Source organism: Lithobates pipiens, unplaced genomic scaffold, assembly GCF_037356315.1.
Source record: "Lithobates pipiens isolate NorthernLeopardFrog02 unplaced genomic scaffold, aLitPip1_a1.2 Scaffold_18, whole genome shotgun sequence".
In the NCBI taxonomy this organism is placed as follows: Eukaryota; Metazoa; Chordata; class Amphibia; order Anura; family Ranidae; genus Lithobates; species Lithobates pipiens.
In genome coordinates this window covers 620915891-620939140 of record NW_027507758.1, presented here as the reverse complement: position 1 = coordinate 620939140, position 23250 = coordinate 620915891, and the positions used below count along the sequence as shown (strand labels likewise).

The following is a 23250-nucleotide window of genomic DNA, read 5'->3' as shown; positions in this document are numbered from 1 at the left end:
TGGAGGAATGCCATGTAAACATAGTCAGGCAAATACACGGCTGGAGGGATGCCATGCAATCATAGTCAGACAAATACACGGCTGGAGGGATGCCATGCAAACATAGTCAGGCTAATACACGGCTGGAGGAATGTTGGGGATGCCATGCAAACATAGTCAGGCAAATACACGGCTGGAGGGATGCCATGCAAACATAGTCAGGCAAATATATGGCTGGAGGGATGCCGGGGCTGCCATCTTTGCAATGACACCAGCAGTAGGGAATGCACAGGAAACAGGTAAGTAAATGCTGCATGGTCAGATTTAGGGGGGTGCTGGAGTGGGCTGGAGGGATGCCGTGCAAACATAGTCAGGCAAATACACAGCTGGAGGGATGCCATGCAAACAAAGTCAGGCAAATACACAGCTGGAGGAATGCCGGGGATGCCATGCAAACATAATCAGGCTAATACACAGCTGGAGGAATGCCGTGCAAACATAGTCAGGCAAATACACGGCTGGAGGGATGCCATGCAAACATAGTCAGGCAAATACACAGCTGGAGGGATGCCATGCAAACATAGTCAGGCAAATACACAGCTGGAGGGATGCCATGCAAACATAGTCAGGCAAATACACGGCTGGAGGGATGCCATGCAAACATAGTCAGACAAATACACGGCTGGAGGGATGCCATGCAAACATAGTCAGGCTAATACACGGCTGGAGGAATGTTGGGGATGCCATGCAAACATAGTCAGGCAAATACACGGCTGGAGGGATGCCATGCAAACATAATCAGGCTAATACACAGCTGGAGGAAAGCCGTGCAAACATAGTCAGGCAAATACACGGCTGGAGGGATGCCATGCAAACATAGTCAGGCAAATACACAGCTGGAGGGATGCCATGCAAACATAGTCAGGCAAATACACGGCTGGAGGGATGCCATGCAAACATAGTCAGGCAAAAACACGGCTGGAGGGATGCCATGCAAACATAGTCAGACAAATACACGGCTGGAGGGATGCCATGCAAACATAGTCAGGCTAATACACGGCTGGAGGAATGTTGGGGATGCCATGCAAACATAGTCAGGCAAATACACGGCTGGAGGGATGCCATGCAAACATAGTCAGGCAAATACACAGCTGGAGGGATGCCGGGGCTGCCATGTTTGCAATGACACCAGCAGTAGGGAATGCACGGGAAACAGGTAAGTCAATGCTGCATGGTCAGATCAAGGGGGGTGCTGGAGTGGGCTGCATCCTGCCAGACTTTAATTGTGCTCCCCCAACCCCCACCCACAGCACACACATAGACTACATTCACACCACTGATTAGGGCCTGTGTGAATTGTAGCGGCAGCTCCTCCTGCGGCTATCAGTGGGTAGGTGTCTGCCGCCCATGATCACTATAATGACAGTTCACTGGCAGCCACACCTATTGTTGGCTCTCTACACAGCCAGTGATTACCTGCAGTGACCCACTTTGTGCTAATGTACAGGAAGACACGACTTCAGTGAGGAACATTTCCCGCACTCAGGACAGGAATACGGCTTCTCCCCCTTGTGAGATCTCTGATGTCTGCAAAGACTGGATTTCTGTGAAAAACATTTCCCGCACTCAGTACAGGAATATGGTTTCTCCCCCTTGTGAGATCTCTGATGTGTGGAAAGTTGGGACTTCTGTGAAAAACTTTTCCCGCACTCAGGACAGGAATATGGATTTTCACCCATGTGCAATCTCTGATGTTTGGAAAGATTGCTCTTCACTGAAAAACATTTCCCGCACTCAGGACAGGAATATGGCTTTTCCCCTGTGTGAGATCTCTCATGTGCAGAAAGATTAAACTTATCCGAAAAGCATTTCCCGCACTCGGAACATGGAAATGGCTTCTCTCTTGTGTGAGACTGCTGTGTGTAAAGACAGGACTTCTGTGAAAAACATTTCCCACACTCAGGACACGAATATGGCTTTTCCCCTGTGTGTGATCTCTCATGTATAGAAAGATTAAACTTATCTGAAAAACATTTCCCGCACTTAGGACATGAAAATGGCTTCTCCCCCGTGTGAGATCTCTGATGTTTGTAAAGAGTGGACTTCTGTGAAAAACATTTCCCACACTTAGGACATGAAAATGGCTTCTCCCCCGTGTGAGATCTCTGATGTGTGTAAAGAATGGACTTCTGTGAAAAACATTTCCCGCACTCAGGACAGGAATATGGCTTTTCCCCTGTGTGAGCTCTCTCATGCGTAGAAAGATTAAACTTATCTGAAAAACATTTCCCACACTCAGGACAGGAATACGGCTTCTCCCCTGTGTGCAATCTCTCATGTTTGTCATAAGAGGCTTTTAATGCAAAACATTTCCCGCACTCAGAACAGGAATACGGCTTCTCACCCGTGTGAAGCCTTTGATGAATTTTAAGATTGCACTGTTGTGAAAAACATTTTCCGCACTCAGGACAGGAATACGGCTTTTCCCCGGTGTGAGATCTCATATGCGCAGAAAGATTGCACTTCTCTAAAAAACATTTCCCGCACTCAGGACAGGAATATGGCTTCTCACCTCGGTGAGATAATTTATGCCTATTAAGATTGCATTTAAAACTGAAACACTTCCCGCACTCAGTACAGGAATATGACTTCTCCCCTGTATGAGATATTTTATGTATATTAAGATTGGATTTAAAACTGAAACACTTCCCGCACTCAGCACAGGAAAACTTCTTCTCTGTTGGAAGGACGGCCCCGTCCCTCACAGTCTGAGGTTCCTCAGGATAAGAGGAATACGATGGTCCATCTACACTGTGTGGTGCCGGATGCACATTAGAGGTAGTCGGGTTTTCTCCTGGACTATACTGTGTGATGTCCTCATCTTCTACTTTACAGTCTGGAGACAAAGTGAGACAATCCTCTGAGGTTTTCCTCATCTCCCGTCCATCTACTAAAATAGAAATACAAAGATTATTACTAGACATGAGCTGATTGGTTCCCCTAAACTAGGACTCCGCCCACATCAGGCAGCTTTGTCTCTGAGGATCTTACAATTCCCCCCTCAAGGTAACTAGTAAATGGGTCCTCTGATCTCCTACCAGATCATTTCTTTATTCATGGACCTTAGTCAGAGAGTGAGGAAACAACGAGAACCGTCTTTTATAGGAGTGACAGTGATGAGGGGATTATAGGACGAGTGTCCCCACCCCCTCTATCACTCATTGCCATCTTCCCAACACAAGAAGTCCTGACCTTCCTTATTTAGTCCATGATTTAGTCATGAATAACAGCGGGGCTGAGCCCCACCAGAGGTCAGAGAGTGAGGATGGGGGGAGAACAACCAAGATGAAGACTGGACTGATCCTGAAGACCACCATCATTGGGTTATGGACTCCTCCCTCATTATCACTTTCTGTTTAAGGTTCCAAAGTCTGAGGATGTTATCACATTATTATCACCATGTAAAAGTCTGTGCTCCAATCACATCATCAGATATAAAATGTCCAGCTGGTATGAAATGGGTGTAACAATACATATTATGTGTATATATAGCAGTGGGGGGAGGGGAGAGAACAGAAGTCAGGACTACCGTATATACTCGAGTATAAGCCGAGATTTTCAGCCTCTTTTTTGAGGCTGAAAGTGCCCCCCTCGGCTTATACTCGAGTCATCGCTGTCTGCCCGCTCGATCAGCGTGTCGAGCAGACAGACAGCGGCCATTCTATTCAAAAGCCGCGCCTCCGGCTCCGCCTTCGCCTGTGATAGGCGGAACACTGAATTTCCCAGCAGCCTGTGTTCCGCCTATCACGGACGTCGTATCATCCTCGTACTACGGACGAGGATGATACGACGTCTGTGATAGGCGGAACACAGGCTGCTGGGAAATTCAGTGTTCCGCCTATCACAGGCGAAGGCGGCGGCGCAGCTTTTGAACTTTACAATGGCCGCCGACGAAGAGGGCACGGGACGGCACGGCACGGGACGGGACGGGACGGGGGCAAGGCAAGGCACGACACGGGACGGATGCAAGGAGGCAAGGCACGGGACGGAGGCAAGGAGGCAAGGCACGGGACGGAGGCAAGGAGGCAAGGCACGGGACGGAGGCTCGGGACAAAGGTAGGCTGGACACACACACACACACACACACACACACACACACACACACACACACACACACACACACACACACACGGATGGAGACACACACAGGGATGGATGGATGGATGGATGGAGACACACACACACAGGGATGGATGGATGGATGGATGGATGGAGACACACACACACAGGGATGGATGGATGGATGGATGGAGACACACACACACAGGGATGGATGGATGGACACACACACACACAGGGATGGATGGACGGACACACAGGGATGGACGGACACACAGGGATGGACGGACACACAGGGATGGACGGACACACACACAGGGATGGACAGGCATGTCTCACCCTCGGCTTATACACGAGTCAATAAGTTTGCCAGTTTTTTTGGGGGTAAATTGGGGGCCTCGGCTTATATTCGGGTCGGCCTATACTCGAGTATGTAGAACATATAGTATAAGATACAACAGATAGGACTATATAGTATCAGAATGATGTAATGTACAACATAAAGTATATAGTGCAGGGGTCAGGAGTATGTAATGTACAATATAAATTATATAGTGTAAGGGTCAGGACTCATAATATTGGAATTCAGTAATCAGTGGAAGATGAAATGTTTACATGAGACAAGTTGCAGAGATCCCACACCGCTGCCTCCCATCTCCTGAGACTGCACTCAGTGACTTGGGTCTGAGACTATACAGACATATCCCTCCACCCGGCACAGCCAGGAAACATCAGAGCAAGGAATCCTGGGAGAATTGTTGTGTCTGAGATCTTACTAAATCCGGGCCTGGGGCAAAAGACCCAATGCACATACCCCAACTGCCTAGGTCCTACAACGCCTATAGTGAAAGTCAACATTTACCCCGGAATCTCCATAAATCCAGTCTACATAATACATAAGGAGGATAAGGATACATACATTGTGCCTGCAGCACAGAGAAGGAAGATTATCGGAGAGAAATCCAGGAATACAGGACGGGGAACACAGCTCAGGAAAGTGACCAGGGGGGGGATTACAGGCTGATATCACCCAGTCCCCTCCCTACTTTGGACCAATCAGTGATCAGTATGGGTGGAGGAATGTAGTTAGTGTTAAGGACCCACTAGTGGTGGACTGAAATTTCGCCCGCCAAAACATATTGGCCACCATTTTTAGGCGGTCGAAAGAAAAACAAAAGTGCTGATAATGGAACCAAAAAAGGGGCAGGGCCGTCCCGCCGGGTGCCACACATGTATCATCCCCGCGCGTCCCTGTCAGTCCCCCCTCCCATGAAATGCAGCCTCCCCAGTGCCTGGTAGCGCGATCTCACGCTGTGTGTATTACTAGGCACTGGCAGGCTGTATCTCAGGGACACTGGTAGGCTGTACATGATGGGCACTGGCAGGCTGCATGTCATGGGCACTGATAGGCTGTACATGATGGGCACTGACAGGCTGCATTTCATGGGCACTGGTAGAATGTACATGATGGGCACTGGCAGACTGTCATGGGCACTGGCGGTCTGCATGCCATGGGCACTGGCAGACTGCTGCATCTGATGGGCACAAGAGATGGTTAGAGACTGAGGACATGGTACAGGAGATGGTCAGAGACTGAGGACATGATACAAGAGATGGTCAGCGACTGAGGACATGGTACAGGAGATGGTCAGAGACTGAGGACATGATACAAGAGATGGTCAGAGACTGAGGACATGGTACAGGAGATGGTCAGAGACTGAGGACATGGTACAGGAGATGGTCAGAGACTGAGGACATGGTACAGGATATGGTCAGAGACTGGGGACATGATACAAGAGATGGTCAGAGACTGAGGACATGGTACAGGAGATGGTCAGAGACTGAGGACATGGTACAGGAGATGGTCAGAGACTGAGGACATGATACAAGAAATGGTCAGAGACTGAGGACATGGTACAGGAGATGGTCAGAGACTGAGGACATGATACAAGAGATGGTCAGAGACTGAGGACATGGTACAGGGGATGGTCAGAGACTGAGGACATGGTACAGGAGATGGTCAGAGACTGAGGACATGGTACAGGAGATGATCAGAGACTGAGGACATGATACAAGAGATGGTCAGAGACTGAGGACATGGTACAGGAGATGGTCAGAGACTGAGGACATGGTACAGGAGATGGTCAGAGACTGAGGACATGGTACAGGAGATGGTCAGAGACTGAGGACATGATACAAGAGATGGTCAGAGACTGAGGACATGGTACAGGAGATGGTCAGAGACTGAGGATATGATACAAGAGATGGTCAGAGACTGAGGACATGATACAAGAGATGGTCAGAGACTGAGGACATGGTACAGGAGATGGTCAGAGACTGGGGACATGGTACAGGAGATGGTCAGAGACTGGGGACATGATACAAGAGATGGTCAGAGACTGAGGACATGGTACAGGAGATGGTCAGAGACTGCAGACTGCATTTTTCTTGACTTTTCTTGCACTAAAGGTGCCAATAATGGCCAACAATAAATTCATATTAATTTAAATTGATATTAATAAAAAATTTGAATATAATACAATTGTATATAAAATTATATATATATATATATTTTACACTGTCATTTTCGGTATCAGTTTTTGGCCTAGTGCATCCTTCATTTTCGGTACCAGAATTTCCATCCGGGGCACCCCTATGACCCACCTGTGCTGATCTCTGTAGGAGTGTCCTCCTCTATAAATGTCCCCGTTATTCCATCCTCCTCCATAGACTGCTGATCATCCCTCACATACCTCTCTTCTTCTTCTTCTGCATTAATCTTAACTTTAGAATCTCTCAGGTTTCCACTCTGAATATATAATAAAAATGACATCAATGGTAACAATGCAGATAATGTACAGATCCTAATGATACTATCAGTGATTGTTCCTCATCTACCTGATGATGGTGAGGGATGGTGTGATCTTCCTGTGTGGAATCCCGGGAATACAGAGGACGGGGACATCTCTCTGGTGGGTTCCTGGTATTATGTGGCCCCATCATGAAATCCTTATACAGATCCGCGTTTCCTTCAAAAAACTCCTTCATCGCCCTATACTGCTCATCCGCCATTTTAAACTCTTCTTGAGCATCAACTTTAGACTCTCTCAGGTTTCCACTCTGAATATATAATAAAAATGACATCGGTGGTAACAATGTAGATAATGTACAGATCCTAATGATACTATCAGTGATTGTTCCTCATCTACCTGATGATGGTGGGGGATGGTGTGATCTTCCTGTGTGGAATCCCGGGAATACAGAGGACGGGGACATCTCTCTGGTGGGTTCCCATTACTGGATCCATCTGAAGGAAACACACACACTGACTGAATACATTGTTTCTATGTGTTTATCAGATGATGGGGGATCTAGGTGGAGCCTCCGTACTGCTCTCTCCTTTACAATAAAGTCTCCTCTTACCCGGTGATGTGAGGGGCGGCTGATTGTCCATCATGACGTCCTTGTAGAGATCCTTGTGTCCTTCTAAATACTCCCACTCCTCCATGGAGAAATAGACAGTGACATCCTGACACCTTATAGGAACCTGACACACACAATGATACAGTCACCATCCAGACACATCCCTTGTCTGTTACTGGATAATGTCCCAGAATTCCCAGAATCCTCCTCACCTCTCCTGTCAGCAGCTCCATCATCTTCTTGGTGACTTCTAGAATCTTCTCCATGTTGTGTCTCTCAGGTTTTAGGGAGTCACATGGAGGCACTGTGATGGTCATATGATCACCTGACTTCATAAGAGGAAATCTCTATATTGAGGAACCAATAGGAATATCATGTTAGAATCCCAGAATCCTCCTCACCTCTCCGGTCAGGTCTGTGTTTTATTAATAGAGATAACAATGTCATGTGACCTCCCAGAATCCTCCTCACTTCTCCGGTCAGGTCTGTGTTTTATTATTAGAGATAACAATGTCATGTGACCTCCCAGAATCCTCCTCACCTCTCTGGTCAGGTTTGTGTTTTATTAGTAGAGATAAGAGTGATGTCATGTGACCTCCCAGAATCCTCCTCACCTCTCCAGTCAGCAGGTAGATGATCTCCAGGGTGAGGTTTAGCATCTTCTCAGTCATGTGACTCCGGTCCTCCTCCATCCCCATTGGTGCCGTCATTTGATCTATACAGGTCTCCTTGTAGACTGATAACTTTGGGAAATGAAAGTAAGAATTATTTGGATGGTGTTGATCACACAATAATAGGATGTGGATGTGAGGGGGGTAATAGGAGGGTTGCTGTACATTGAAGAACTACTGCCCCCATGGGAATACATTTCGTTTGGACTATTTAGTGTTTGTTACATTTTTGAGAACCCAGAATTCTCTTGGCCTGCTGGATCCAAATTTTATTTTTCTCTTTTGGATTTGATTTGTTTCTAAACTGGTTTTGAATAGTTTTAGATCTGCAGACAAGGAATGATAAATACGATCCTTCCTTTGGCTTGTTTGCTCTGAGGCAGTGCTGGGAGGTCAATGTCGGGTCATCATGATGTCCAGGAAGGGGAACTTGCTGACTTTTGGCCCGAGCTGGCGGTTAATCAGGATAATTACCATAACTCTGCTAACTGACAGGAGTGGTATCACTGTCACTCTCTGCAGTAAGAGAAGGAATTGGATGGGATTGGATTGGATAACAGGAGGATGTTTCTGGTGGAGTTATGGTGGGGGAGAACTCTGCATCCCTCCAATAGCAGCCTAGTGGGGGCAATATAAGGACAGTGCTGGGGGAGGGGTTTGTTCTCTTGGTTGCCAAGTGTTCTCTAGTATTAAGGGCATTGTACAGAATGACAGTGGGTTCCTGAGGCATTGAATTCCAGCTCTGGGCACTGTCAGAGCCCGTGTCTGGACTAAACCCCCAGATGAAGAGCAGTGATCCATAGCCAACCTTTAGGCGATGCTGCACAAACAGACCTACTCTAAGTAGGAGTGCCCTTCTCAACTCCACTTTGTTTCCTGTTATATACACTATATTACCAAAAGTAATAGGACGCCTGCCTTTACACAGATATGAAGTTTAATGGAATCCAAGTCTTAGTCCGTAAGGTTCAGTATTGAGTTGGCCCACCCTTTGCATCTATAACAGCTTCAGCTCTTCTGGAAAGGCTGTCCACAAGGTTTAGGAATGTTTGACCATTCTTACAGAAGCGCATCTGTGAGGTCAGGCCTTGACGAGAAGGCTTGGCTCACAGTCTCCACTCTAATTCATTCCAAAGGTGTTCTATCAGATTGAGGTCAGGACTCTGTGCAGGCCAATCAGGTTCCTCCACCCCAAACTCGCTCATCCGTGTCTTTATGGCCCTTGCTGCCTTGGTCCTTCAGCTCTGGTATGGATTTTAAGTGGAAGCCCTATATGGTATGGGGTTGTCTTTCAGGGGTTGGGCTTGGCCCCTTAGTTCAAGTGAAGGGAACTCTTAAGGCGTCAGCATACCAAGATATTTTGGGCAATTTCATGCTCCCAACTTTGTGGGAACAGATTGAGGATGACCCCTTCCTTTACCAACATGACTGAGCACCAGTGCACAAAGCAAGGTCCTTAAAGACATGGATAAGCGAGTTTGGGGTGTAGGAACTTGACTGGCCTTCACAGAGTCCTGACCTCAAACCGATAGAACACATTTGGGATAAATTAGAGTGGAGACTGGGAGCCAGGCCGTCTCATCCACATCAGTGCCTGATCTCACAAATGCGCTTCTGGAAGAATGGTCAGACATTCCCATAGACACACTCCTAAACCTTGTGGACAGCCTTCCCAGAAGAGCTGTTATAGCTGCAAAGGGTGGGCCAATTCAATATTGGACCCTATGCACTAAGATTGGGGTGCCATTAAAGATCATATGTGTGTGTAAAGACAGGCACACCAATACTTTTGGTAATATAGTATATATCTTGACCAATGAGATGGTAAGAAGGTCAAGGCTGTCTTCCTTTTCTGGCAGGAGCTCTGTAGGTCAGACCAAGAGCCCCCTCCCTTAGTGTTGCCCTGAGCCATACAGCCTCTTCCTTTTGAGCCCTGCTGCCCAACAACCATATCAAAGTCCTTCAGCTACACTTCTCACTCAGAAGCCCCAAAACATAGTTGCCAAAAGTCCCGGTTTTCCCGGGACAATCCCGATTTTGGGATTCTCGTCCCTATCGGGGGTCGTCCTGATTTGGGATTTTGCCTTTGTCCAGGGAAATCAGGAATGTTTTTGGCTCTGCAACCATTCTGGCTCCAACAAAATGGCCGCTGACAGCGCCGCGAGATCTCTTTTCCCTTGTGTACAGTGGAGAGGGGAGGCGGCTCGATCTGTGCAGCCAATGAATCAGCTTCTCTCTCTATAGAGCTCCCTGATAGGAGCTAGGGTGAAGCCATGCCAGAGGATGGATGACAAAAGCAGACAGGTGAGGGGCGGCTGGTCTCTAGATGAACACATGGGAACAGGTAAGCAGACAAACTATTGCATAACCATGACAGTACCCTCCCTCTTACGAGGCCTCTCCCTCCCCCGCCTGGGTCCAGGCTTAAAGGGAAACTCCAGATGGAACCTCCTCAACAGACTAGGAGCAAAGACCTCAGATGCAGTGATCCAAGACCTCTCCTCAGGACCAAACCCTTTCCAATGTACGAGGTACTGAAGAATGCCTTTACGGAGCCGGGAATCCAAAACTTGACTAACCTCGTATTTTAGATTATCCTCAGAGAGTGGAACTGAGGAAGGGAGAGGACGAGAGGACTTGAGGACTAAAGGCTTCTTAGGAATGGGTAAGGGCATGAGAAGATCAGGAGCCTGAGCAGGGTCCCCCAGACCCTTAAAGATGAGCTGGGCATCCATAACAGGACCACCAGACTGGGCAGAGGTCAGTGGATCCCTGAGGTCAGGTTGGTTAGAAGGTTACATGTCATAAGAGTCAAGCTGGGTAGCTGCAACACAAACAGAATGCAGGGAACCCTGAGAAAAAGATTGAAAACCCCTCCTGGCCGAATGAGGTATTCTATGCAAAGGATGGATTGAGCCTCTTAAACGGGTTTGAACAGACATAGTAGCAGTAGGGTGAGGCCAGGTCACAGAAGGTCCTGAACAAGAAGCAGGAAGCTCATTGGGCATGGGCTGGACTGGCATAACTGGTGCAGAGGCCGACTGAATAGTATTGTCAGGTGTAGCGACCATCTCAACCGCATCACAGGGCATAGCAACTGTGGAACTTGCAGACAAGTTAGCCTGGCTGTGCATCCAAGGGAGATTAGGGACAGGCAAAGGTAAATGGTTATGCGAACTGGAGTGGATGATCGACTCAGGTTCATAGGTGGGCCCCTCATCCAGAGTACCACATGACCCAGAGAGTGCATCAGTCCGACTATTGCAGGACGCATCCCAGAGATCGCTATATACAGTGGGAAGAGCAGAAGATACTGGGATGGTGGTAACAGGAAGTCTCTCCTTTGGGGTACCCTTGAGTAGGCAGGAAGAGGAACAGGAGGAACCCCAAGCCAGGATCTGTCCAGCAGACCAGTCAACATGTGGAGAATGGAGCCGTAACCAAGGAAGACCTAATATGATAGGAGATGAAGCCTTAGGTAAGACAAGGAAGGATATCCACTCCTGGTGGAGTGTCCCTGCTGACATCTTAACAGGAAGAGTTTGGAAGCGGATAGGGCCCCCTGGGAGAACCATGGCATCAATCGCCAAGACCACCAATGGCGTTGTAAGGGGCAAAAGGGTAAGTCTCATGGAGGATGCAGTTTCCCAATCCATGAAATTGGCAGCGACTCCGGAATCCAGATGTGCTGAGACCGAACGGGAGGAAGCACCGACATGAAGCAACACAGAAAGGAGAAGACGAGAAGGTGAAGGTGATATTTCAGGGTCTAATACTCCACCTTCCAGATGTATTAGCCCTGAGCCTTTTTCCGGAGGAAGAGAACAAGTGTCACGGAAATGACCTTTGGCCCCACAATAGAGGCATAGGCCCAGAGTTCTGCGCCTAGCACGTTCTTCGGGAGATAATTTAGTCCAGCCCAACTGCATAGGTTCCTCAGCAGGCAGGGGGTGCTCCTCGGATCGAAGAGAAGGGACTGGGGGCTCAGGCTGCCTAAAGAACGGGGAGTGCTGGCGTCTTTTTTCCAGGGCCCTCTCCTGAAGGCGAATAATGATCTGGTTACACAAGGTGATGACACTGTCCAGATCAGGAGGAAGGGATCTTCCTGCTAATTCATCCTTCACTCTATCAGAGAGGCCATGTAAAAAGGTTGCAACTAGGGCCTCATTATTCCAGCTCAATTCAGCTGTGAGGATACGGAACTGAAGAGCATACTGTCCCACAGACGCGGACTCTTGACGGAGATGTAAAAGAGCACTAGCTGCTGAGGAGGCACGACCCGGTTCCTTGAAGATATTCCGAAAAAGTTTCAAGAAATCAGACAGGCTAGAAACCACTGGATCATTCAGTTCCCACAGAGGGGCAGCCCAAGCTAGTGCCTTGCCGGACAGGAGGGATATGATATATGCTACTTTTGCCCAATTGGACAGGAAGTTTTGGGGCTGAAGCTCAAAATGAATTGTGCACTGGCTAAGGAACCCCCTGCAAGCCTTGGAGTCCCCAGAGAAACGGGACGGAGCTGGCAGTAGTAATGCATGCGTGGATACGACTGGTGCAGCTGCTGACTGTACTTGAGGCTGCAGGTTCGGGGGTTCCCAAGGAAGCCTGTAGCTGCTCGAAGCGGGAAGCCAGATCTTGAAGGAATAGCATCACCTGGGTCTCATGCGATTCTTGGGTCTCAAGTCTGCGAACTAAGCCCTGCAACGGATCGACTGTAGGAAGCGGCATGTCAGCCGGGTCCATGGCTGATCAAACTGTCAGGTCACCTTGAGGCGAGGTGACAGATGCACACCGTAGGGATGAGGAGTGCACAGCAAGGTTGTGGACCCTACGGCTGACTGCTGCAGACGGGAGACAGATCCTACTGGGGTTAGAGCGTAAGATTCCCTGGGGCGCGGATGGACTTGGCTGCAACTGGCTCCAGGTTGCGACCCCCAGGGTCCCCCAACTCTACTGGGAATGCCTGATGGAAGGAGGGACTCTACTGGGAATGCCTGATGGAAGGAGGGACTCTACTGGGAATGGCTGATGGAAGGAAGGACTCCGCTGGGGACACCTGATGTAAGGAGGGACTCCACTGGGGACACCTGATGTAAGGAGGGACTCCACTGGGGACACCTGATGTAAGGAGGCACTCCACTGGGGACACCTGATGTAAGGAGGCACTCCACTGGGGACACCTGATGTAAGGAGGCACTCCACTGGGGACACCTGATGTAAGGAGGCACTCCACTGGGGACACCTGATGTAAGGAGGCACTCCACTGGGGACACCTGATGTAAGGAGGCACTCCACTGGGGACACCTGATGTAAGGATGCACTTCACTGGGGACACCTGATGTAAGGAGGCACTCCACTGGGGACACCTGATGTAAGGAGGCACTCCACTGGGGACACCTGATGTAAGGAGGCACTCCACTGGGGACACCTGATGTAAGGAGGCACTCCACTGGGGACACCTGATGTAAGGAGGCACTCCACTGGGGACACCTGATGTAAGGAGGCACTCCACTGGGGACACCTGATGTAAGGAGGCACTCCACTGGGGACACCTGATGTAAGGAGGCACTTCACTGGGGACACCTGATGTAAGGAGGCACTCCACTGGGGACACCTGATGTAAGGAGGCCCTCCACTGGGGGCACCTGATGTAAGGAGGCCCTCCACTGGGGGGGGCACCTGATGTAAGAAGGGACTCTGTTGGGGACACCTGATGGCATCTGGTGACAGGGGACACACTCGGGGGTTCCCACTGATTCTACATTATGGCGAGTTGAACTATTTCATTTTATATTACAATGTAATAATAATGCGCTTCAATCATCCACACACCATAACAACCATGGTGCCAGGATAATTGAAGTGATAACACCAGGTGCTTGGAGTATCTTTATCTGCTAATTGTTAAACTTTATGGAATACACATATTTCTATTGTGGTGTAGGATCTGGGCCTGCTGTCCCTCCATCCCTCTTTCCCTCCTTCTCTCTCCTTCCCTCCCTCCCTATTTCTTTCTTCCTCCCTCCATCCCTCATTCACTCGGATCACACCCCATTTAAGCCATGCCCACTATTCCACCTTAAAATGCATGCCCGTGCCCTAATTATAAGATTTTGCCCACAGACAAAAAAAGTGTCCCTATAAATGTATTTGCAATGTTGGCAACTATGCCAAAGTTCTTCAGTCTTAGTACCCTCTCAGCTCCTCTACTTCCCTCATAACCTTCAGTATTTTCCTCCTTCTGACACAAATGATGGAACGTATTCTTCATCACAGGCTGAGTAATGTTTTCTTCCTCCTGACCAGTAATGTAAGGGGCTCTATGATCCATACTCCTGACCCCTGCACTCCATCATTGTGTTGGCTACATATTGTAATGATTGCCCATTGGCTGCCTGTTTAGTGTAATAATTGCCCTTTGTAGGTCATGTATGGTCAGGATGGTCATCGTCTTGTCAATTTATTGTCAGTGCTGTTTGTTTGGAGGACAATATTACTAGAATTTATCTCCAAAACAAAGAAAATGTTCCAGCCCCATAAGTGGGGAAGTTCTGCCCCTGAAGGGGTTAATATAGGTTTCCACACTATATATGTGTGTGTATCATCATCTGCTGGAGATAAAAGACATCACAGTGACTATGGAGGAAGAGGACGAACATGACGGGGAGGGGTTACTGGGTGTAAATAGAAAATAAGATCTTATTACCTCCTCTGTTGCTAGTTTCAGGAATGTCTTCTCTCTACTTCCTCCCGACTCACCTCTCACCCAGAACTTCCTGCCTGAAACTGACATCACTTCCTGTCTGTATTCCATAGAGACTTCCTGTCTGGGTAGACTTGAGATCGCCACCTTGTGGAGCTCAGAAGAACTGCAACCCAGAGAAACCTCTAATAGTGTGAACATGGCCTTGTGCTGTGTGTGTATGTACTGTATATCCATATAGATGGGGGTCATCTCCACTCCCACCAAGGGGACCAAAGGGGGGAGTGGATATCCTTCCTTGTCTTACCTAAGTATGCTTATTCCAGCCTTTTCAGTCAGGGTTCCTCCAAAGGTTTCTAGGGGTTCCTTGAGCAATGAACAAAGTTCTGCCTCTCAGTTATCACCAAGGATAAGCTCCAGCGTGTTCACACACCCCACGTGCAGAGCCCGCCAGGAAGTCGGCGCAGCGCTGCGCTAATCACAGGCAGTGAAACATTGCCCCGATGCGCGGCTAAGCTCATCCCTAGTTACCACTGACATCAATGATCTGTAAGTCTTCCCACTGATGACGATTAAAGAATGTCCTTGTCCCATAAGTCACCATTGTAAAAGACCACTACACTGACCACTAGCAAGGGGCTTCCAGGTTTTGTCTCAACTGAGGTTCAAATCGAATTTTGCATACTGGGATTCCAAACCTCATTGACATTCTGAACCCAGGGCAATTTGGCTCATCCCATGGGAATCCTGTCAACCAGTGAAACATTTCCCCCATCTCATTCATCCATCAGCTGGTCATTTCACGAGACACTGGTGAATGTAAACAAAGGGGCCTGAAGCAAATTCTTTAAGGAGTGACCCAATCCTCATAGACTGCACATTCTATCTGTTTATGAACAGGGAATGTTTTGTAAGTCTTTGGAGGTCCATTTGTGCCTAAAGTTTGCCTAGTGGTAGCACCAACCCTGCTCTCCTGTACATCCTGCCCCCACCATACCCTCCCCACACCTCTCCTGTACATACTGCCCCCATACTACCGTCCACACTGCTCTCCTGTACATACTGCCCCCATCATACCCTTCATGCCCCTCTCCTGTCCAAAATGCCCCATCATACCCTCCACACTTCTCTCCTGTATATACTGCCCCCATCCTACCCTCCACACTTCTCTCCTGTAAACACTGCCAGGGCCGTCTTTAAGGCAGGGCCAAAGGGACAGCTGCCCTGGGCCCTGTCATTGTTGTGGGGCCCAAAGCAGCTGCCTCATACTTGCCAACTATCCCAGTTTACATTCCCTTGTCCCTTGAAGTTTTAGTCCTGTGCTGCTACTAATGCTGCCCAGCTCTGCCCTATTGTTGTTTACATGTAAATACTGGCATTCATATGTAAATAGAAGTGACATGCATATGTAAATAGCTGAGGCCAACTGCATTTATATGTAAATAAAGGCAGCATTCATAGGTATATCATGCCCCCCTGCAGTGAGGAGAAGATGTGCTGTAACCTATAGCAACCAGTGAGCAGTATTACTGTACAGCAATCTCTAACAGCCAATCAACAAGCAGAAATGTGCTGTAACCTCTAGCAACTAATCAGTGAGCCTTCTGGAGTGCTGTAACCTCTAGCAACCAGTCAGTAAGCAGTAATGATATGGTGTAACCTCTGGCAACCAATCTCAATCGCTGCCTGATCTGATACAGTAAACTGATTTTAAGTCTAGCTGCTATTTATTGTATGTCTCAGAGAAGGTGGAGAGCGAAATTGCATGGGGGGAGGGGGGCCCTAAGAAAATTTTTGCCCATGGTCCAATCAATATTAAAGACGGCCCTGAATACTGCCCCATCATGCTCTCTACATTCCTCTCCTTTAGATACTGCCCCATCATACCCTCCCCTGTACATACTGCCCACTGTCATACCCTTCACACTCCTCTCCTGTACATCCTGCCCCATCATACCTCCACACTTCTCTCCTGTACATACCGCCAACTGTAATACCCTCCACACTCCTCTCCTGTACATACTGCCCCCATCATCCCCTCCACACTCCTCTCCTGTAAATACTGCCCCCAACATAATCTCCACGCTCCTCTCCTGTGCATACTGCCCCATCATACCCTCCGCACTCCTCTCCTGTATATCCTGCCCACATCATACCCTCCGCACTCCTCTCCTGTACATACTGCCCCCATCATACCCTCCACACGCCTCTCCTGTACATACTACCCCCACCATCCCCTCCACACTCCTCTCCTGTACATACTGCCCCCATCATACCCTCCCCTGTACATACTGCCCACTGTCATACCCTTCACACTCCTCTCCTGTACATCCTGCCCCATCATACCTCCACACTTCTCTCCTGTACATACCGCCAACTGTAATACCCTCCACACTCCTCTCCTGTACATACTTCCCCCATCATCCCCTCCACACTCCTCTCCTGTAAATACTGCCCCCAACATAATCTCCACACTCCTCTCCTGTGCATACTGCCCCATCATACCCTCCGCACTCCTCTCCTGTATATCCTGCCCACATCATACCCTCCGCACTCCTCTCCTGTACATACTGCCCCCATCATACCCTCCACACGCCTCTCCTGTACATACTACCCCCACCATCCCCTCCACACTCCTCTCCTGTACATACTGCCCCCATCATCCTCTCCTGTACATACTGCCCCCATCATACCCACCACACTCCTCTCCTGTACATACTGCCCCATCATACCCTCCACACTCCTCTCCTGTACATACCACCCACTGTCATACCCTCCACACTCCTCATCTGTACATACAGCCCACCGTTATATGCTCCACATGCCTCCTCCACATTCCTCTCCTGCGGATTCAGATGTAGGAGTAAACTGAAGAATCAAATGTAAAGGGGAATGAACACTGTGGATTAGGATGTAGAAGGGGACTCTGCTGATTCAGACCTAAAGGGGGAACTCTATTGACTCTGCTATAAAGGGGGACTCTTGTGAAGAACTCCATATACTCAGAAATGTTATTTAATCACAAAACTATATGTATAGTGTATACTACATAAAAAAATTGCAGTGCTATGCATTGTACAGAGGTAATGAATTTAACCCCTTCCCGCCCACGGCCATCATATGACGTCTTGGAATTTCAGTGGGAATATCTGAATGATGCCTGCAGCCACAGGCATCATTCAGATATCCTTGTTTTCAGACGGCGATTCTGTGCACCATAAGAATGATCATAGCGGTAGTTCCACCGCTTGATCGTTCTTACAGGGGATGGGAGGGGACACCCCCCCTCCTGCCGACATCCGGTGATTCTCCGGGGTCTCCCGTGCCATCGGGGACCTGGAGAAAGAATCGTCTGGCGCCGGATGATGTTGATAGAGATTTCCGGTCACCAGTCATCTCCATGAACGTCGGAGGCCCGGGCGCAAGGTTATGACGTCACGCCCGGGTTCCCGGAAGTAAAGCCGCGATCGCGGCTGTCAGCTTGGGATCGGTGAAATTTTTTTCACGCTTTGATGCTTTCCAGCCTGGAGGAGAGATGTGGGGTCTTATTGACCCCACATCTTTCCATAAAGAGGACCTGTCATGAATGATTCCTATTACAAGGGATGTTTACATTCCTTGTAATAGCAATAAAAGTGATCAAAAAAAAAAGTTGTCGCCAAATCACTGGGAACCCTCAATTACACCCCTTTCATCTTGGGAGGGTTCTATGCTAATTCATATACAGATTTCATGATAGCACCACCCTCATTGTTCTGGATACTTTGTATATTCCAATTGTTACTTTGTGAAAGTTGTATGGAACGTCTATGTCAAATTTTGTTCCTTTGTATTACTAAATAATAAAATACTTTGAAATTAAAAAAAAAAAAGTTGTAAAAATAAAAAAAATTAAGTAAAATAATAAATAAAATAAAAAAATTAGTTTTTTTAAAACGCCCCTGTCCCCAGTAGCTCGCGCTCAGAAGTAAACGCACATGTTAGTCCCGCCCACATATGTAAACGCCATTCAAACGACACATGTGAGGTATCGCCACGTGCGTTAGAGCGCAAGCAACAATTCTATCTCTAGACCTCCTCTGTAACTCTCAATATGTAACCTGTAAAAAAATTTAAAGCATCGCTTATGGAGATTTTTAAGTAGTGAAGTTTGGCGTCATTCCATGAGTGTGCGCAATTTTAAAGTGTGACGTGTTAGGTCTCTATTTACTCGGTGTAACATCATCTTTCACCATATACAAAAAATTTGGGCTAACTTTACTGTTTATTTATTTTTTAAATCATGAAACGTTTTTTTTTCCAAAAAAAAAGCGTTTGAAAAATTGTTGCTCAAATACTGTGCGAGATAAAAAGTTGCAATGACCGCCATTTTATTCCCTAGGGTGTTTGCTAAAAAAAAAAAATGTTTGGGGGTTCTGAGTAATTTTCTAGCAAACAAATTATGATTTTTACGTGTAGGAGAGAAGTGCCAGAATTGGCCCGGTATTGAAGTGGTTAATGAACTACAAAAAAATAAATATTTGCCGTGCGCTGCTAAAGTGTTCGGCTTGAAGAAGGTGGTAACTTAATTTTTGACGCTCCTCTGTGATGTTGAGAGGACAATTTACAGCCAATTTTTAACCCTGGTTATTTTTCTAAGATGTACTTATTACTCCAAAAGAAAACAATCTTATTTCTTTAACCACTAGGGATCCGCGCTATAGCCGAATGACGGCTACAGCACGGACCTGCTTTGCCGGGATGACGTCTATTGACGTCGTCCCGTGCACGAGCGGCCTGCGCGCCCCCTGAGGGGCTGTCTATGAGACTCGCCTGATCATGGATCGAAGCAAGGGGTCGATCCCAACCCCTTACCATGTGATCAGCTGTCAGCCACTGACAGCTGATCATGTGACACAACAGAGCCGGTAATCAGCTATTTTTCCAGCGCGAGGAGAGAAAAAAAAGCCGATCACTGGCGGCCATGATCGGGACATTATTCCCGATCACGGCCAGCTTATCAGTGCCCACCTGCCCCCTGCCAGTGCCACCCAAATAATAAAAAAGTGCCACCCATCAGTGCCCACAGCGCCACCCATCAGTGCCCACTGTGCCACCCATCAGTGCCCACAATCTGCCACAACAACAGTGCTGCACCCCAGTGCCACATATCCGTGCCCATCAGTGTCATCTACCAGTGCCCATCAGTGCCACCTATCACAGTCACCTATCAGTGCCCATCAGTCCCATCTATCAGTGGTACCTATCAGTGCCCCTTAGTGCCACCCATCCGTGCCACCTATCAATGCCCATCTTATCTGTGCCCATCAGTGCCGCCTTATCTGTGCCCATCAGTACTGCCTTATCTGTGCCTATCGGTGCCACCTTATCTGTGCCTATTAGTGCCGCCTTAACTATGCCTATCAGTGCCCACCAGTGCAGCCTATCAGTGCCCACCAGTGCAGCCTATCAGTGCCCACCAGTGCAGCCTCATCAGCGCATTTCAATGAAGGAGAAAAATGACCTGTTTGCAAAATTTTATAACAAACTATGAAACATGATTTTTATTTTTTTTGCATCTTTTTTTGTTTGTTTAGCAAAAAATAAAACTCCCAGCTGTGATAAAATACCACCAAAAGAAAGCTCTATTTGTGGGGAAAAAATGATAAAAATGTCATTTGGGTACAGTGTTGTATGCCCGCGCAATTGTCATTCAAAGTGCATCAGCGCTGAAAGCTGAAAATTGGTCTGGGCAGGAGGGGGGTTTAAGTGCCCAGTAAGCAAGTGGTTAGTGTTCATTCATCCCTGAAGAAGAAAAGCAATTTGGAAATGCGTTGGGTGTTGATCAGCTTCATTTCCCGTTTTGGTGATCTTAATTTGAGTACTGGGTATTTGCAGACTTCAATCAACCAATTTTATCATGTTATCATTTTAACAATTTTTATATATTTTGTAATTAATCACCTCAACACCGGACACTTTCACCCCCTTCCTGCCCAGGCCATTTTTTAGCTTCTAGCGCTGTCACACTTTGAATGATAATTGCGCAGTCATGCTTCACTGTACCAAATTTTTTTTTTATATTTTTCTTCACACAAATAGAGCTTTCGTTTTGGTGGTATTTAATCACTGCTGGGATTTTTATTTTTTACTAAAAGAAAAAAAGCCGAAAATGTTGAAAGAAAAACTTTTTTTTTCTTAGTTTATGTCAGTAAATTTTGTAAATAGGACATTTTTCTCCTTTACTGATGTGCGCTGATGAGGCAGCACAGATGAGGAGGCACTAATATACCGCACTGTGGGGCACTGATAGGTGGCACTGATATGCAGCCCTGATAAATGCTGATAGGTGGCGCTGATGGACACTGATAGGCGGCACCGATAGGTAGCAGTGGTGGGCACTTATGGGCAACACTGATGAGCAGGCACTGACTGACATCACTTATGGGCACTGATTGCCACTGCTGGGGCTTTCCTGTAATCAGGGCACTGAAGATTAGTGCCCTGATTACCTGCCCAAGTCTCCCCTGCGAGGAGATGCCACTGAACGGCACTCCTCGCCACACACTCTGTCAGTGTGAGGCGAGGACAGATGATTCACAGCACTTCAGTATTTACATGTGACCGGCTGTGATTGGACACAGCCGATCACATGGTTAAAGAGCCTTTGCAGAGATCAGGGGTGCGCAGCGCAGCAATCTTGGCCGCGCCATGTTGCTAGGACACGGCACGGCCAAGATTGCTGCGCTGCGCACCCCCCCACTGACACACCATAGCGGCCGTTCTGGGGTGCTGTCATATGACGTCCCAACCATGACACTACCTGCCTGGAGTTTGCATGTTCTCCCTGTGCCTGCGTGGGTTTCCTCCGGGTACTCCGGTTTCCTCTCACACTCCAAAGACATGCAGGTAGGTTAATTGGCTTCTGTCCAAAATTGGCCCTAGTATATGAATGGGGACCTTGGACTGTGGGCTCCTTGAGGGTAGGGACCCATGTGAGTGTGCAATGTACAGGGATAGGGACAATTGTAGACACTCACTCAGGTTGAACTGGATGGACTGGTGTCTTTATTCAACCTTACTAACTATGTAACTATGTAACGAGAGTCACACCGTCCCTCCATCATTTGACGGTGGGCAGGTGGCAAGCGGTTAATAAAGACTTTTTGTTAACTCCTAAAGCACTTTCTATTCACTTAGAAATGACTTATTGCATTAAAAGTCCCATCATAAAGGTTTTCCTATAAGTACATTTTTACTGTGGATTGGTCAGACTCCCCTAATTATGCAAATCAGGTCCTCATGGCCTCTGCCCACTAACTTCCAGAAGCTTCTACAAGCTTCCAGAGATCTGCCTGTGTAGAGCCATCCAGCCTGACCTGCAGTAACCCCGACCCAGTTTCTGACTCACAAAGCTTACCATGAGTCATAAGCATAAATCTGCCTACACTGGCACTAGAAGCACACTAGAGGGTGCTATGTGTGCAAACTAAACCCATTTTACATGTGAACTGTTAGCCCTTGTACACACGGTCGGAGATTCCGACGGAATGTGTCCTATCGGACTGTTTTGTCGGATATTCCGACTGTGTGTGGTCTCCATCGGACTGTTTCCGTCAGAATATCCGACGGACCAACTTGCCGGTAAAATTTTCCGACAAAATGCTCCGATCGGACATACTCCGATCATGTGTAGCCTACTCTGATGGACAAAGTGCCACGCATGCTCAGATCAAATTCCTAGACCAAAGCTATTGGCTACTAGCCTGAAGGTAGTCCCGTCGTAACGAAATAACGCCATCACGTTATGTACAATCGGATTTTCCGACAACTTTGTCCGACCGTGTGTATGCAACATCACTTCCGGACCTCTTCCGGAATTAATCCATCGGAATTACTCCGACGGATTTGGTTGTCGGAATCTCCGACCGTGTGTACAAGGGCTTAGACAGGACAATTCCGTTTGTTGCAGGCTGGCTGATAAGTTGAGCTGGGAATTTTTCTTTGACATGCTTCTCCCTTCTATGTGATCCTTGCTGTTAAGGCCAGTTATAGGTTGGGACAGTTACCGTTTGTTTGTACCGCTTTTATAGTGTTACCCAAATGGTTGGTGGTTTAATACTGTTGGTTTAGCTTATGCTCTTCGATGTCTACTGTACTCATAAGTACATGAGTGTGATCTCAGTTAGTAGTATGAAACCATGTCTGACGAAGAAAAATAAGGGGTCCATTCCTAAAAAAAAAACGAGTTGGACAAATGTAAAAAGCATTTGCCCAGCCATTATAAATTCTGAAAGTAAATTTATTAAAATAGTGATTTCCTATGATCCTCAGCTCCATCTATTGGCTATAATGTGGTTATTTTACCGAAATACC

The 23250-nt window shown here is 47.7% G+C and overlaps 1 protein-coding gene across 1 annotated transcript in view; it reads right to left on the bottom strand.

Annotated features, from left to right (window-relative positions):
* The window catches only part of LOC143986854 (uncharacterized), a 218624-nt gene that overhangs the window by 96855 nt on the left and 98519 nt on the right, over positions 1-23250 (bottom strand). Inside the window, 3 exon segments of the mRNA XM_077485262.1 lie at positions 1485-2929; positions 6763-6907; positions 6997-7218. Of these exon segments, the coding sequence (XP_077341388.1) occupies positions 1485-2929; positions 6763-6907; positions 6997-7218 (1812 nt within the window).